The sequence below is a fragment of the Budorcas taxicolor genome, chromosome 2, assembly GCF_023091745.1.
Source record: "Budorcas taxicolor isolate Tak-1 chromosome 2, Takin1.1, whole genome shotgun sequence".
Classification (NCBI taxonomy): Eukaryota; Metazoa; Chordata; class Mammalia; order Artiodactyla; family Bovidae; genus Budorcas; species Budorcas taxicolor.
In genome coordinates this window covers 130044909-130061003 of record NC_068911.1, presented here as the reverse complement: position 1 = coordinate 130061003, position 16095 = coordinate 130044909, and the positions used below count along the sequence as shown (strand labels likewise).

At 40.8% G+C, this 16095-nt stretch overlaps 1 protein-coding gene across 1 annotated transcript in view; it reads left to right on the top strand.

The window, feature by feature from the left end:
* Positions 1–16095, top strand: part of ANKRD44 (ankyrin repeat domain 44) — a 306550-nt gene that overhangs the window by 269745 nt on the left and 20710 nt on the right. The window contains exons 17-18 of the mRNA XM_052658099.1: positions 4978–5049; positions 15283–15484. Of these exons, the coding sequence (XP_052514059.1) occupies positions 4978–5049; positions 15283–15484 (274 nt within the window). The remainder of the gene's footprint in view (positions 1–4977; positions 5050–15282; positions 15485–16095) is intronic.

Here is a 16095-nt window from a genome sequence, read left to right as displayed (position 1 = left end):
CGTCACTTTTGAATGACTTGCAGATTTCTTTTCTCCCTACTTTTTTACATTGCCTTCTTAACTAACAAAGAAGAATCACCAAAGGAAGAGGCATCTTAGAGAAGCTAGATTCCAGTTAAGGTTCCCTTTGACTGCTGTGTAACTAAAAAGAATACTTAACCACTACTTAGGAAACAAAGAGGAAAATCTCAAAAATCAAAGGGAATTGTTGAAGTTAGAGACATAAAAAGACTCACATACTTAAAAAAAAAAGCACGTAAAAAAACTCTTCATGTTTCCTACCCTCATCCCTATTTTTTTTTCCCTTTGAAATATCAGGGAAAAGTCTCAGCTTATCAGTTGATAGGAAGGTGTTTTGTGGGATAAATAACATGGGTTTTGAGTTAGACCTGGGTTCAATTCCATGATTTGTGTTTTCCAGGCTGTGCAAACTTGAGCAAGTTACTTAATGGATTTCTGAGGATGGGTTGAGATAATCTATGGAATGCTTCAGTTCAGTCCAGTTCAGTTCAGTCACTCAGCCATGTCCGACTCTTTGTGACCCCATGAATCGCAGCACGCCAGGCCTCCCTGTCCATCACCAACTCCTGGAGTTCACTCAGATTCACGTCCATCGAGTCAGTGATGCCATCCAGCCATCTCATCCTCTGTCGTCCCTTTCTCCTCCTGCCCCCAATCCCTCCCAGCATCAGAGTCTTTCCCCATGAGTCAACTCTTTGTATGAGGTGGCCAAAGTACTGGAGTTTGAGGAATGCTTAACTCATAGTAAATGCTTAATAATTTTTGGTTGTCATCAGTGAGATGACAGTATCATTGATCACCAGCACCACCTTCATATCATAGTAATCATGTGCTCCACCACCGTCATCATCGCCACCACCACCATCATCATCTCCTCATTCTCCAGGTTTTCCTCCTACCTCTCTGAACCCTCCTCTTCTCAAGCCCCCTTTACAGACTCTCTTCCAAACCCTAAATAATTGAGATTCCTGAGGCTTAGGTCCTCTCTCACTACACTTTCTCCCAGGCAATCTCATCCACAGTGAAGGCGTCCTGTCTCAGCCATTGCTGATGATTGCCAAATCCGTTACTCCTGCCCAGATCACTCTTCTAAGCTTCAAACATTATATCCATCTGTCCAGTGGACATCTAGCCTTGAATGTCCCAGAAGTACTTCAAACTAAAACTCAATGCATTTTCCTTCCCCTCATCTTGTGCCTTCTCTTTGTTTCTTGTCTTAAAGAAGGCGTCACCATTCACCCTGTTATCAAAGCAAGAAAACGGAATGTCATTCTTGACTCTTCTTTCCCCTTCCTCCATTGTTCAGTTGATGAATGGTGCCCATTATGCCTTTTGGACTCTAAGGTTCATGTGGGTAGGAACTATTTGAGAACTGGAAGTCTCAGTATCTGGCACAGCACTCAATAAGTAATTATTGAATGAATAAGTAAAAGTCCTGAATATCCCCACTTCCTTCCATTTCCTCTGCCTCTTCTGCAGGACAGGCCACCATCAGTTCTCAGCAACTTAATTCACAATTTCTCAATCCTATAGTCGAAATATCCTAACCGATCTCCCTGCTCCTAGAGTTGCAGTCCTCACCTGCCCCAAGCACCACTGCAGTTCATTTGCCACACTGCAGTTAAAGCATTTTCATGAAACCCAAGAATCTGACCATGATCATGCCTCTTCCCCGTTAAAAGCACTTCAGTGAGTCTCAGGAATTATCCTGATTTGATGCTCTGCTTTACAGCTGTTTAAAGTAGAAGTGTTAGTTGCTCAGTCGTGTCCAACTCTTTGTGATCCCATGGACTGTAGCCCACCAGGCTCCTCTGTCCATGGGATTTCCCAGGCAAGAATACTGGAGTGGGTTGCCATTTCCTCCTCCAGGGGATCTTCCTGATCCAGGGATCAAACCCAGGTCTCCTGCACTGCAGGCAGATATTTTACCATTTGAGCCACCAGGGAAGCCCTTACAGCTATTATCCCAGCCCAATTTCAATCTGAAAAATGGCCTAGATTGGACAGTAATGATATGATCACCCTGTACCTAATCTGTTGTCTGCTTTCATTTACAGCCTCATTGCTCCTCACTCTTTCTTCACTCCTACATGTTATCTAGTCTTATTGAACTTAATCTAGTCTTATTGAACTTAAAGCTTTTGGTGTTGTACTCACTGTTCTCACAAGCTCTTTCTTCTGCCTGAATAGTCCCTTCTGTCTTTGCCTGGCAGACTCCTACCATCCTGGTCTCGGTAAAATTTCCTTTACAGAGGAATCTTCTTTGACCCCCCAAGATTATGTCAGGTACCTCTTCCTTCATATTCCCATAGCATCTTGCATCCTAGCTCTTGCCTCACAGTTTTCACTACCTGTTAACTCCTGTGGATTCCCCACTAGCCTCAAAGCTCTCCCAGGTCAGTGACCACATCTGCTTGCTGCACAACTGAATCTGGTTCCTAACCGAGAGTCCCCCATATAGATGACATTAAGCAAATGACTGAAGTAAAGCATCCCGTGCTATTAGGATGATCAAGGTACACATGTAGAAAAATAGTCTTCCATAGTAAATCTTCTGGGAATATGGCTGATTTGTGACTATAAACAGTATATTGTCTTCTTGCTTCTGTTCATCGTGTTTGTAGTAATAGTGGAAATTCTGTGTTCCTCTGATTAAAAGTTCGTTCTAGGACAGGATTTGGAGTTGGTACACACTGTCAATTCCAGGAAGTCTTGCAGGTGATAATGTTGCAAAACAAAGCAGAGAACAGCTGTTCTCTAGCCTTTTCAAGCAGTTGAGGCTGCTTTTATTTCAACTTTGTACAGCAGATTGGTTTTTAAAGTTATTTGCTTTGAAGTTAAAATGAAATTGACTCTCATTATTCTAATGTATTGTAGATTGCTTCAGTTCCAAATTCTATTCTCACACTAATAAAAACAAATATATAATGCCTCATGCTTCTGATATAATGATTTGTATTGTTTTACTTGAAAATTTGAAATTGTGTGCTTTTAGATAATCAATTTTGCACTGATATTTGATCTGCCAGAGAATGCAACCTCTTTTTTTTTTCACATTCATTGGCTAGAAAGAAGCCACAGAACTAGAACCAGAAAGAGCCACAGAACTAGAACTAGGCCCAGGTCAAGGATGGACCTACCTAGGGGTCTGTGGACATCATTCTAGTAAATGAAAAGAAATGTTTATCACTTTTATTCCAAACAGAAATAGCTTTAGTGATTTTATTACAAAACCAATATACATTCACCAGAAAAAACCCAGGAAAGATAAAGAAGAAAATAAAAATCATCTAGACTCCCACTTTTAGGCTACTGTATTAAACATTTTAGGGTATATGTTTCTCACCTTTTTTTTCTGCATATGTAGGCATATCAATACAGTTCTTGAAATGAAAATGGTATCTTTCCACACATATGGCTTTAAAATGTGTTTTTCCACATGAATAAAGAGCATGTTAGGAGGTTTTGCTTTCTAGTGTACTGAGAGGTGTATTTTCCCCTTCTCCACCCCTCATTAAGAAAACTTAAATCTTTATTACTTTTTGAATCAGCCAGGCATTTGAAGGAAACAAAAGCCATGCTAGCTATTTTAAGCAGAAAACCAGAAAATTTTAAAATTTGATATTTAAAAAAGCAGGTGTTTATAATATTGTTGGGAAGTCTAGGAGAGGGATGTTATTCTCATCCTTGTTCCCCGTCTCATTAATGACCTTAAACATCTCTGTCCCTAAAGGACTAGGCAGTTGTTTACCCCTCTGCTTGGAATGTACTTCCCCTAGATACCACATGGCTCTCTCACCACCTCCACACTTTGTTTAACCATCACCTGCTCAGTAAGACCTTTCCTGATCTCATATTTAAAGTTGCAAACTGACCTTTCTTCCAGCCTTCCAAACTCTTCTCTGTTTTTTCTCCACAGCACCTATGACTTTCTGGATAATTACATAACTTCTTTCTTTTATTGCCTGATACCCCCACCCCTTGAGAAAAATGGATCTTTAAATATACTATTTATTATTGAATCTTCACTGCCTGGAGCAGTGTCTGGGCACATTTTTTAAATGAATATGTTTCTTTGTACATGTGTCATTGTGTGCTTGTCTAATTATTTAGTAGGAATTAATTCCTGATGTCAAAGATATGCACAAACCTGCCCAGAAAGGTTTTAACAATTTGTTCTTCCAACGAGAGTCAATGAAAATGTCTTTTACCTGATACCCTCAGCAACATCATGCCCTCATCCCACTATTCTTTCCATTCCTTGAGCTCACTCTGTTCATCCCCACTTGATATATTTGCATTAACTCCTCCCTCCTCCCAGAATGCTCTCCAGTCACAATTCTTCCTATTACCGTTAAAGTGTCTTCCCACTTTAACTGTTATCTCCTTGGAGAAGCCTCCCCTGGCTGTCAGCTGTAAAAAGCTTCCCAGTCACTCCATTTCACATCACCCTACTTTATTTTCATTATAAGCGTATTTCACTACCAGATTATTTTCTTATGTGTATGTTTATGTGTTTGTGTTCTCTCTCTGGAATGTAAGCTTCATGAAAATAAGAGTTTCATAAGTCTTTTTCAACACTTATCTCCAGTAAATATGTGTTTGATAGTAGAATAGACCCTGGGTGTTGTCATTTTTTTATTATGACTAACTACTGGGTGGGAAGTAGATTTAACAAGAATTATTTTTCTAGACTGGTGAAGCTGAGCAACTTTTCAAGTATGAAAGCTGCTTTTTAAAAAAATAGCAAATGCTAAGATGACCTAGAAGTTGAAATATTCAGTTACCATATTTGTTTTAGATATGCTGTATCTGATTTCTTATATTTCTGATAAGTGGCATGATTTCTAAAGACTGAAGCCTTCTTTCTCATTTTTGTCAACATTAGTATCCGTAAAGTAGGATTCCTTCTGCAGCTTGTACTCACATACTGTTGTTTTCTTTTCCTCTCCACAGCTTTTGGAAAGAACCAACAGTGTTTTTGAAGAGTCAGATTCCGGTGCTACCAAGAGTCCGCTCCATTTAGCTGTAAGTGAGATGCTGTGGGAAGCTTCAGCTTGTTACAAAAGAACCCTAAGTGTTCCCAAAACTAGGCTGCTCTTAAAAGGAAAGCATAGCAATGCAGTAATAACTCATAATGAACACAGTACATGGTTAAAGCCTCAGGCAGCAGAGACAGATGTGACTCCAATTCCAATCCCAGTTTCACCCACTGGTGACTTTCACGTCACTCACCTTGTCCGAGCCTTGATTTCCCCATCTGTAAAACGAGGACAAAGGAAAAGAGACAGTGTGCATGGAGCCCAATCACAGTGCTCTTAATAATGATTGTTACACATTTTAGCAGTCTTTAAAATTATTAGCTAGTAATAATAATTACTAACCGAGGAAATGTTTTATTTTTATTTTAGAGATGTAAATATAGACAACAAGCATTGAACTGTAGATAATTGAATACCATAGTTAAAAACTTGTGAGATATTTAAACACAGACCTGTGAGAGCAAGATGGAAATATGCATGAAAGCAGCTCTGCAGCTTCTGCCGAGGCTTGAAATTGGGGTCTCATGGAAAGAATCAGACCCTGCTTCTTGTAATCTGGTGAGATCTGGGAGGGAGGTGAAAATGAAAGTGCTAGGTGTTCAGTCGTGTCCCACTCTTTGCGACCCCGTAGACTGTAACCCACCAGGCTCCTCTGTCCATGGAATTCTCCAGGCAAGAATACTGGAGTGGGTAGCCATTTCCTTCTCCAGGAGATCTTTCTGAACCAGGGATCAAACTCTGGTCTCTGGCACAACAAGCAGATTCTTCACCATCTGAGCCACTGGGGAGGGAGGCAGAAGTTACTTTGTCACCAATAAAGCTTCCTCTCCGCATCCCATCATTGAAAGGAAATGCAATAACTCAGAGTGAGAATCACCAAACTCTCCCTGAGGGTGACAGAGCTGAGAAGCTTACCACCACTCTACGTCTGTGAAGGTCTTGCTAATCAACAGCTGTTCCCTAGAAACCTCTCGGACTGACAACAGCCAGCTCACCTGCACAAGGCGCTGCTGAGTTGTGAGACCTCAGTACAGGGCCATCAAGATGTTTGGACACAGCTAGAGATTGGATACTGGGAAGAGTAGGGTGCTGGGTCTCTATGTTTAACAGTGACAACATTGTACTCAGTACCACGCACACATAAGCACGTTTTCAGTTTCATTCTGATGAAAAATTGAGATGGAGATTTTGGAGAGCTGAGAGGAGTATTTTATTGATGGACACACATAGAAATTCAGCCAGGGTAGGAAAGGATGAGGATTGGGATGAACTGAGGCAGGTAGGAATGTAGGAAGGAAGGGCTGAGGCCGTCCCATGAGGATTGGAATGAACTGATCACACTCCCTGGAGGCTTTCCCTCCTTGCCAGTCTCCTCAGGTACCCACCAGCCCATCTGCTAGCATCTCACTCACCACCCTCTGCCACATCTACCGACATAACCACGGTATGCACAGTGATAAATATGCACACGCTGAGTCCTGTGAAAGCAGGCTAAAACGTCCATGAGTCTTTCTGCTGGACATGGGCTTAGAGTAGAAAAGGTGGGTGGATATTTATAAAGTTTCATACCAGTTGTCTCTTAGTACAATCACTGCCAATGGTGACTTCAGCCATGAAATTAAAAGATGCTTTCTCCTTGGAAGAAAAGCTATGACCAACCCAGACAACATGTTAAACAGCAGAGACATAACTGCCAACAGAGGTCCATCTAGTCAAAGCTATGGTTTTTCCCGTATCATGTATGGATGTGAGAGTTGGACCAAAAAGAAGGCTGAGCACCAAAGAACTGATGCTTTTGAACTGTGGTGTTGGAGAAGATTCTTGAGAGTCCCTTGGACTGCAAGGAGATCCAACCAGTCCATCCTAAAGGAAATCAGTCCTGAATATTCATTGGAAGGACTGATGCTGAAGCTGAAGCTCCAATGCTTTGGCTACCTGATGCAAAGAACTGACTCATTGAAAAAGACCCTGATGCTGGGAAAGATTGAAGGCAGGAGAAGAAGGGGATGACAGAGGATGAGATGGTTGGATGGCATCACTGACTCTATGGACATGAGTTTGAGCAGCTCTGGGAGTTGGTGATGGACAGGGAAGCCTGGTGTGCTGCAGTCCACAGGGTTGTGACAGATGATGTGATATGGCTTAGAGCAACAAAGCAGGTTGCTCTAAAGGTTGACCCTAGAACCTCTCTCTGCTCAGCCATCTTCTGGGCCTGGGGAAGTTAGCCCAAGGCTGGGCATTCATAGAAGCTCTAGCTACCCTAAGAGACACCTATCAGTAAGGTTATCTCAGATAGGATTCTCATTTCCTTTGACAGTGTGGTTGATTGCATTGCTAAGCCCGCTGGTAATCTGAGAAGAGACCTTCTTAGCTTCCAAAAATTTTATAATCTCTCATTCTTTTTCTTTTTTCTTTCATAAATTATTGAGTCCTTTCTGGATGCTAGGTGTTCTGCTAAGTATTATGCGTTTCCAGTCATGTAAAGACAGGATGGTATGGTATCACTGGAGAGAGATGGGCTTGGGTAGTTCTCCAGCTGGCAGGGGTCTAGTAAGCACCCCCTGGAAAGAGGGGGTCCCAGCCAGCAGTCTTCTCATTAGCATCTCACCTGGACATGGTTTTCCTATCTGTAAATTAAAAAGGAGTGAGTTAATTAACAACCCCCAAACCCTTTCCAACTTGTTAATTTGTTGTATGATCTCGGGCAAAAACTAACCTCTTGTGTCTCAGTTTCCCCACCCATTATATGGGGAGAATAGCACTATCTCTGTCATAGGGACGTAGTGGGGATGACATGAGTTAATACATGTAAAGCAGTTAGGACGGCACCTGGGCTTATGTGGAATCAGCTGGGGCTTCATCTTTGCTCTTAGTAACATCAGTATCATTCTTCCCTTTGACGTGTACTGACTGTGCATGTGCGAAGCATGGCTTCAGAAGCTGGAGAGATAGCAGTAAACAAAACCCAACCGCTGGTTTTGTAGGGTGGCCAGTCTAGGAAAGACAATAGGCAAGTAAATAGACAACATAGCAGATGGTAAGAAGTGTGTGCTGCTCACGCTACAAACAGGAGCAGTGAGGTAGAGAGCATCAAGGTGGCAGATGGGGTGATGTTTCTCACAGCACAGAATCTCCTGTTTGAACAGCAACTCGATGAGCTACCCATTTGGTCTCTGACCAAAGAGTGTTCTGGGCAGAAGTGCAAAGTCCCTGGTATGAGCATCTTGGCGCGTTCCCAGAACAGCAGGGCCACCGTGGCTGAAGCAGAGTAATGAGGGGACGGTGGTAGAGAGGAGGTACACATATTGTCAGCAGGCTGGGGAGTGCGGCACGGAGGCAGGGTAGGGCCTCAGACTCCAGTGGGAACCTTGAATTTTTTTCTGACACAATATGAAACCATTTGGAGGGTTTTGAGGCGACAGATGATGTGATATGGCTTTTATCTTAAAAGGATCACTTTAGCTTCTATGCTGAGTTTAAATTGTCAGGGAACAAAGCAGAAATAAGGCAACCATGATAATGATGACTTTGACAGGGTGATAGCAGTGGGTTAATTCTAAAACTGTTTTGTATTTTTCCCTGTAAATGCTAACACTTTTTAAAGAAATTAGTATTTGCTCCAAGAACCCCACAAGTATGCCCATCACCCGCCCCAGGACCTTCTGTAGCAATTAACTTAATTAAAACTCAAGGCACATTATTTCTTCCATGGACGAGTCTACAATGAAAGAGAACCAGATGCCCCCAAACCTTGACTGCCCCCAAGAAACCTGACCTGCCTTGAGTTACTATTTCCTGGCTGAATGATTCATGTCTCCAGGGTTATCCGCCCAGTGAATTTCATAAGCATTTCATCCACTTGAAAAAAATTAAATTGAGAAACAAGGCTATGCAAATGAAAGGCTCCAGCTGTTGAGTTTTCCAGATGGACCGGTTGTTTCATGGATTTTGCTGAGATTCCAAATTCTTTCTCCTGCTGCCCTCAGTTCCAATCTAAAACATTTGAAGAAATTAATCATGTTTAAGAAATATTTAAGTTACTTAATGAGATATTTTAAAGTCTTTTGTAAAAAAATTTTGAAATGTTTGCTGCTTCTAGTGAAGGCTTAAACTGGGTTATCTATTGAAAGCCAAAATACTACATGCTTTTTGAGCCAACGTATTTGTTCTTTTGTGTGATTACTTCTTCCTTGAGTTATTTAAGAAATTATCTGTGGAACTACCCACTGAACACCTGATTTGGGATGGAAATAGAAAATTACGAGCTTGGTTCATATGCACTGCTGACATGAGAAAGATCTTCTTTCCTGACTACTTGAATCTCTTTCAGAGAACTTGAAGTTTTATTGTATTCTTTTTTATAGACTTTAAGAATCACATAACTACCTAAAGATAGAGTCATGCATTTAGCCATAAAATAGAGTCCCATATTACGTGATAGTTTGTTTCTAGGGTTAAGCTCTAAAGTGTGAAGGTAAGTGAAAATTCTTGTATTATCAAGTTTACGTTTATTATTTCCCTTAACTTGCCCTGGATGTTTAATATACATAGTTTTATGTCTTCAACTCTGTATAGTAATGCTTTTGCATACTAAAATTCAAGAGATGTAGGTTTGACTAAATGAAGAGACAAGGGGAATTCTATACATAAATCTAGCCTTTCAGCCATCCTCTCTTTGAATTTTCAAGTGCCTGATATAGAAGAAAGCATGGATTGGAATTCTGAAGCTTTCCTTCAGCAGGTTTCACTCTATTTTATTTTAATATTAAGCCTCTTTATGCTGTGCTCCTGTATTCAGTTGTGCCCAACTCTTTGTGACACCATGGACTCTAGCCTGCCAGGCTCCTCTGTCCATGGAATTTGCCAAGAAAGAATACTGGAATGGCTTGCCATTTCCTACTCTAGGGGATCTTCCCAAACCAGGGATCGAACCAACATCTCCTGCAGCTCCTGCGTTGTAGGTAGATTCTTTCCCCGCTGAACCATCAGGGAAGCCCTAAAGTAAAGGCCATCAGATGACTTAGGTTCCAGTCCTGTTATAACATTAGCTATATGACCACCTTTAGACCACCTTGAGTCAGAGGACTCGAAAGTTTTATATTTCAAAGTAATCTTCAAGTTGCTATGGTAAAGCAAGAACATTCTTTGTATTCACTGGCAATCCATGAACTGAATACATAGAATCTTGTGAGAAAGCAAATAAAATAAGCATGATCTAATGTGGAAATGAAATATACTTGGAAATATCTAAAGAACGAAATGGCAGTAGTAAATTTTAACACATGCAAATGGACTTATTTTTTGTTGTGAGAATGAAAAGGAGAAACTTCAGGGGTCTTTTACAGGAGTTAGGTTCTTAGGTGAGCACTTAAGTGCCCTGCAGTGTAACTCTGCAGTCCTGAGCAGTGCTGAGCCCTCTACATGAGGTTCCTCCCTGCATACATTTCTTTTTGCTCTGAGTTTTCTCTTTATTAATCTAAATATGTTATCTACCGTGCTTTGTAGATATGCATGCAGTTTATAAGTTGCCAGTTCTACTTTCCTCAGTTCAGTTCAGTTCAGTCACTCAGTCGTGTCTGACTCTTTGCGACCCCATGAATTGCAGCACACCAGGCCTCGCTGTTCATCACCAACTCCTGGAGTTCACTCAAACCCATGTCCATCAAGTCAGTGATGCCATCCAGCCATCTCATCCTCTGTTGTTCCCTTCTCCTCCTGCCCCCAATCCCTCTGAGCATCAGGGTCTTTTCCAATGAGTCAACTCTTCACATGAGGTGGCCAAAGTATTGGAGTTTCAGCATCAGTCCTTCCAATGAACACCCAAGACTGATCTCCTTTAGGATGGACTGGTTGGATCTCCTTGCAGTCCAGGGGACTCTCAAGAGTCTTCTCCAACGCCAGAGTTCAAAAGCATCAATTCTTTGGTGCTCAGCTTTCTTCACAGTCCAACTCTCACATCCATACATGACCACTGGAAAAACCATAGCCTTGACTAGACAGACCTTTGTTGGCAAAGTAATGTCTCTGCTTTTTAACTGGACTAAAGTCAAATAACAGAAGGTGTAAATGTTTACTATCTTTGTCATCATAGTAAGTGACACTGAAGAAAGGAACATTTGCAAATAGCATCTGGAATCTGCTATTATCTATGTGGACTCATCTCCCTTTGATGTAAAGTCAGGATTTCTACATAAACTGAGTCAGTCACTACCATTACAATTTAAAATGAGAAGAGGTGTTACACAAATTCAAGTTCAAATAAGTGACAGGCTCAAGCCCAGGGTCAAGTGAGAGAGACTGACTTATACTCTAATGTAGATGCTCCACCTTTACAGGAGGATAGGTGCTCCCAAGCTGGCTTAAACTGATGGCATGAGTTGATGATGGCTGAAACTAGATGATGGATATTTGGGAATTTATGACACTATCCTCTCTTCTTTGTGTAAGTTTGAAACTTCCTATAATAAAAAAGATAAATGTATACATTATGGCCCTGTCGCACGCTTTCTGTAGATGCTCACAAGCCCACAGCTCAGGCTCTGTGGTGTGACTGAGAATTCCAGCTCCACCATGGAAGGCTGTGTGCCCATGAGAGGACTGAGGAACATCTGTGCCTTCTGTGTCCTTGTCAGTAACAATGGGAATAACAGTAGCATCCAAGCAAATAAGGTGCTATATATGTTCAGTCCTGCCTGATACACAGCAAGTGCTCCATGAAATTAGCTGTTGCTTCTGAAGCTAGATTAGATTAAAGGCTTTCCATCTTAGGTTTCTGATTCACTCTTTGTTATTCAGCTCTCTGACCCATTACATGTAGGCACAAAAGTATTTTGAAAGTCAGTTAAATGGAATTACTGGGAAAGATTTTAAGACATTGCCTAAAAACGTAGATACTTTGAGTTTCAAATCCTGACTTTGTCACTTCCTAAGTGATCTTGGATGAATTCATTATCATTGCTTGATCTGTGTTTTTGCCTATAAAAAGAATGTTTGCAAAGATTAGCACTCAACACAGTGCCCTCAATAAATAGTTGCTATCTTTAAAATATATTCTTATCACTAATACTAATAAATGATAATATAATTCATTAATTTATTCCTCAACTTATTGTTGAGTGTCTACTCTGTGCTATGCATGAGTCTAGGATACAGCAGTGAGCAATACACACAAAGTACCTCCCATCTTAGATAACAATAGATATGTAATAAGTATCAAGTGATAATAAATCCTATAAAGATAACATAAAACGAGATAAGTGGGCTGGAGAGTGCCTTATATGTTGAGGAACAGGGTAGTGATCTATTTAATTGGGCTCTGGGAAGCCTCTAGATAAGGAAATGTTTGAAGCAGAATTAGCAGAAAAGCCATGTGGCTCTTAGAGGCGGAAGAACTCTCCAGGCAGGGCAAGCAGAAAGTACAGATGCAATGGCCCAGAGGAGAACACTTTCTTTAATCATAGGGAGTGGGGAGGGGAGGCTAGTGTGGTTGGAGCAGAGTAAATAAGGGGCCATGCTGATGATCAAGAGTGAGGGAAGCCAAATCCTAAGGGTCTGAACGGTCATGGGAAGTTTTGGGTTGTGTTCCCAATGAGTTTTCATCAAGGAGTGCTGTGTCCAACTTGAGTTTTCAAAGATTTCATCTTGTGGCTGTTCAGTAATAGTTTGCTGGTGGCTCAGATGATAAAGAATCTGCCTGCAATGCAGGAGACCTGGGTTTGATCCCTGGGTTGGGAAGATCCCCTGGAGGAGGGCATGGCAATCCACTCCAGTATTCTTGCCTGGAGAATCCCCATGGACAGAGGAGCCTGGCAGGCTACATGGAGTGCGTGGAGTCGCGAAGAGTCGGACACGACTGAGCGATACAACACAGCACACAGCAAGGATGGGAAGGGAAGCTTTTGTCATTGTGGCAACAGAGGATGTGGTATAGTGAGGAACTGGATAGATTCTGGATATATTTTAAAGAAGAAGCAGAGATGATCATGGCTTGAAAGTAGAGATGATCGTGTCATTGAGGGCTACTAGTTACCCAACACCTGTGTGTGAATTGTAACAGAGATATGGATAGCTGTTTCCCACCAGGTGCCTGACAACCTGATGACACCTCTGTTGTTGAGCAACAAAATGTCCCTTTCTTTCAGCAGACGCACCCCTGTACCAGGGCATGGCAAGGCAGTGGGGAGAGATGGGGAAGCTCTTTTTAGCCCTCACTTGCGCCAGTGTTTCAAAGCTCTTGTGCAGGGCCACAACCCTGGGCTTAAGAGGGACGACAAGATGACTCCAAAATTTGGGGCCTGAGCAACTAGGAGGGTAAAATTGCCATTTACAGAGATGGAGCAAATTTTAGGAGGAAAATTAAGAACTCATTTTGGGACATGTTAAGTTTGAGATGTATATTAGATATTCAAGTGGAAATTTCAATAGGCATTTGAATATACAAGTCTTAGTAACTGGGATATAAATTTGGGATTCATCAGCATATGAGTTATTATACTACACATATATATGTTTAATATGTTTAAACCGTAATCATTCATAAAAATAATATAATGAGAAAGTTTTATAAACGATTCCTTTTAGTACTCTTAAATCTTGTGGATCCTTTTAATCTAGTTTTTGTTATTGTTGCAGTTGATATATACAGAGAAAAACATTCAAGTAGTTTTTAAAAAGATAAGTTAAAATAAGTCCATTTGTTCATTACTTTACCTCTCATATCTAGAGTAACCACTGTTAAGTTTCCTTTGTATCTTCTAAAATTTCCTATGAATACAGAAATATATACACATAGATACAGGTATGTGTCTATCTGAGTATATTTGCTTTTCATACAGCAAAATCATTGTATTTATTACTTGCAACTTAGTTTTTTTTTTTTTTTAAATTTTTGATAGAGTTTGTCAAATCACCCTTCACAAATATCACACCAATCTATACTGCCACCAACAGAGTGTAGATTGATTTTTTTCCACCATGTCTTAACTAATACCGGACATGCCTAAACTTAATCACTGCCATTTGGTAGTTAAAAAATAGTACCCTAAAAATTTACATGTTTTTTCCATATGTTTATTGACCTTTTCTTTTTCTTTTTCTGTGAGCTGCCTTTTCATACCCTTTACACACTTTCCTAGTTTTTAAAATGGCTTATGGAAGTTCTTTGTGTATTGAAGAAATTTGTCCTTAGTCTGGGCTAAGCATTTTTTTGAATAAATTGTGCCTAGGGTGATTGCTGCAGTAGAAACATAGCATAGGCACCATGAGAGGACTCTGACTACTGAAGACACTGTCTCCTCCTCTACTTCCCTCCACCAACCATCCCCCACCCCCACCGAATTCTTTTTTTTTCTTTTATTTCAGTGTCCTTGGCCTTGTATGTGCATATACAGTGTTTAACCTTATAGACTTAGTAAAAATTTCCTTTCAGACTTTTAGTTTTGTGTTTTAGTAGTATGAAGCCTCCTTTAACACAGCATAGTAGCTCACAATAGGACTGAACTTGGCCTTAATATATGGAATATACTTCCATAATTGTGTCTATGTTTGATGATAATCAATGGAGAAAACAGGAGAAAAGGAAGCATCCACTATGTATTATGCACTATGCAAAGGCTGTGAAATTTTATCTCTTCTCATCCCCTCTGGAAGGCAACTTTTATTGCTCTTACTTTATAGATGAGGAAACAAACTCTAAGTGAAATTAAGAAACTCAACCAGGATCACATGGTTGAAATTAAAATGTTGGACTGTAACAGAAGATCAGTATGCTTCTGTTGAATTACAAAGTCCACAATGTTTTTAGTGATTTTTTTTTCCCTCTAGGTTTAACAGAAAAGCCTCCTGAAAAAATATTTGGATCTTACCAATGTGTTTAAGACTGAGCTGACAGATAAAAGAATATATTAATTCATTTAGCTATTAGCCTGTGTTAGATTACTAGATTAATAGATATAAATATAAGAATACATTGATACATTTAGTACCTTTGCAGTAAATTATTTGACAAAAGAGAAGGAGCATTAAAAAGTTTATATGTAACTGTGAGGTCTGTGCACTGTAATTTTTCCATCTAGTTCTAGTTTCAGCTGTGTTTCAATAAGTATGCCATGTGCTCTTTGAAGTAATCTCCCTCCGTGACCTGGGAGGCTTAGTCCCTCAAATGGACTGTTGTGGGATTTAAGGTGAGCAAGCACTTGAGTTGTTGGTTTCTCCTTTGCAGGCCTACAATGGGCACCACCAGGCCTTGGAAGTCCTTCTGCAGTCTCTGGTAGACCTGGACATCAGGGATGAGAAAGGCCGCACTGCTCTGGATCTGGCTGCCTTTAAGGGACATACGGAATGCGTGGAAGCACTTATCAATCAGGGTGCATCCATCTTTGTGAAAGACAATGTAACCAAAAGAACCCCACTTCATGCCTCAGGTAGGTTGTCAGGAGTCTGGTTACATTAGTTTTGCGGCCCACTTAGAAGTTTGAGTAAATGGATGGCAGCATCTTCCTTCATCCCAATTTTGAAAATATCCTCTTTCTATGTCAGATATGCCTGTGCTCTTCCAAAGTGCTTTTGGCTTTCTGTTCACTTAGAGATGATTAATGGTTTACATTCAGAGAGGCTCTGACCTTCTTTAAAGGCTACTTTTTTTTTTTAGAGCAGCTTTAGATTCATAGCAACATCGAAAAGGAAGGTATAGAGGTTTTCCACATACCCCTCGTCCATCACACATGCATGGCCTCTCCCATTATCAACATCCCTCACCACACTGGCATATTCATTACAACAGATGAACCTACACTGACACAACATGATCATCCAAAGTCTACGGCTTACATTAGGTTCCACTGTTGGTGTTGTACGTTCTGTGAATTTGAACAGGTGTCTAATGACATGTATCTACCATTCTGGGCTTCCATAGGTTGCTCAGTGGTAAAGAATCCTTCCGCCAATACAGGAGGTACAGGTTTGATCCCTGGGTCGGGGAGATCCCCTGGAAAAGGAAATGGCCACCACTGCAGTATTCTTGCCTGGAAAATCC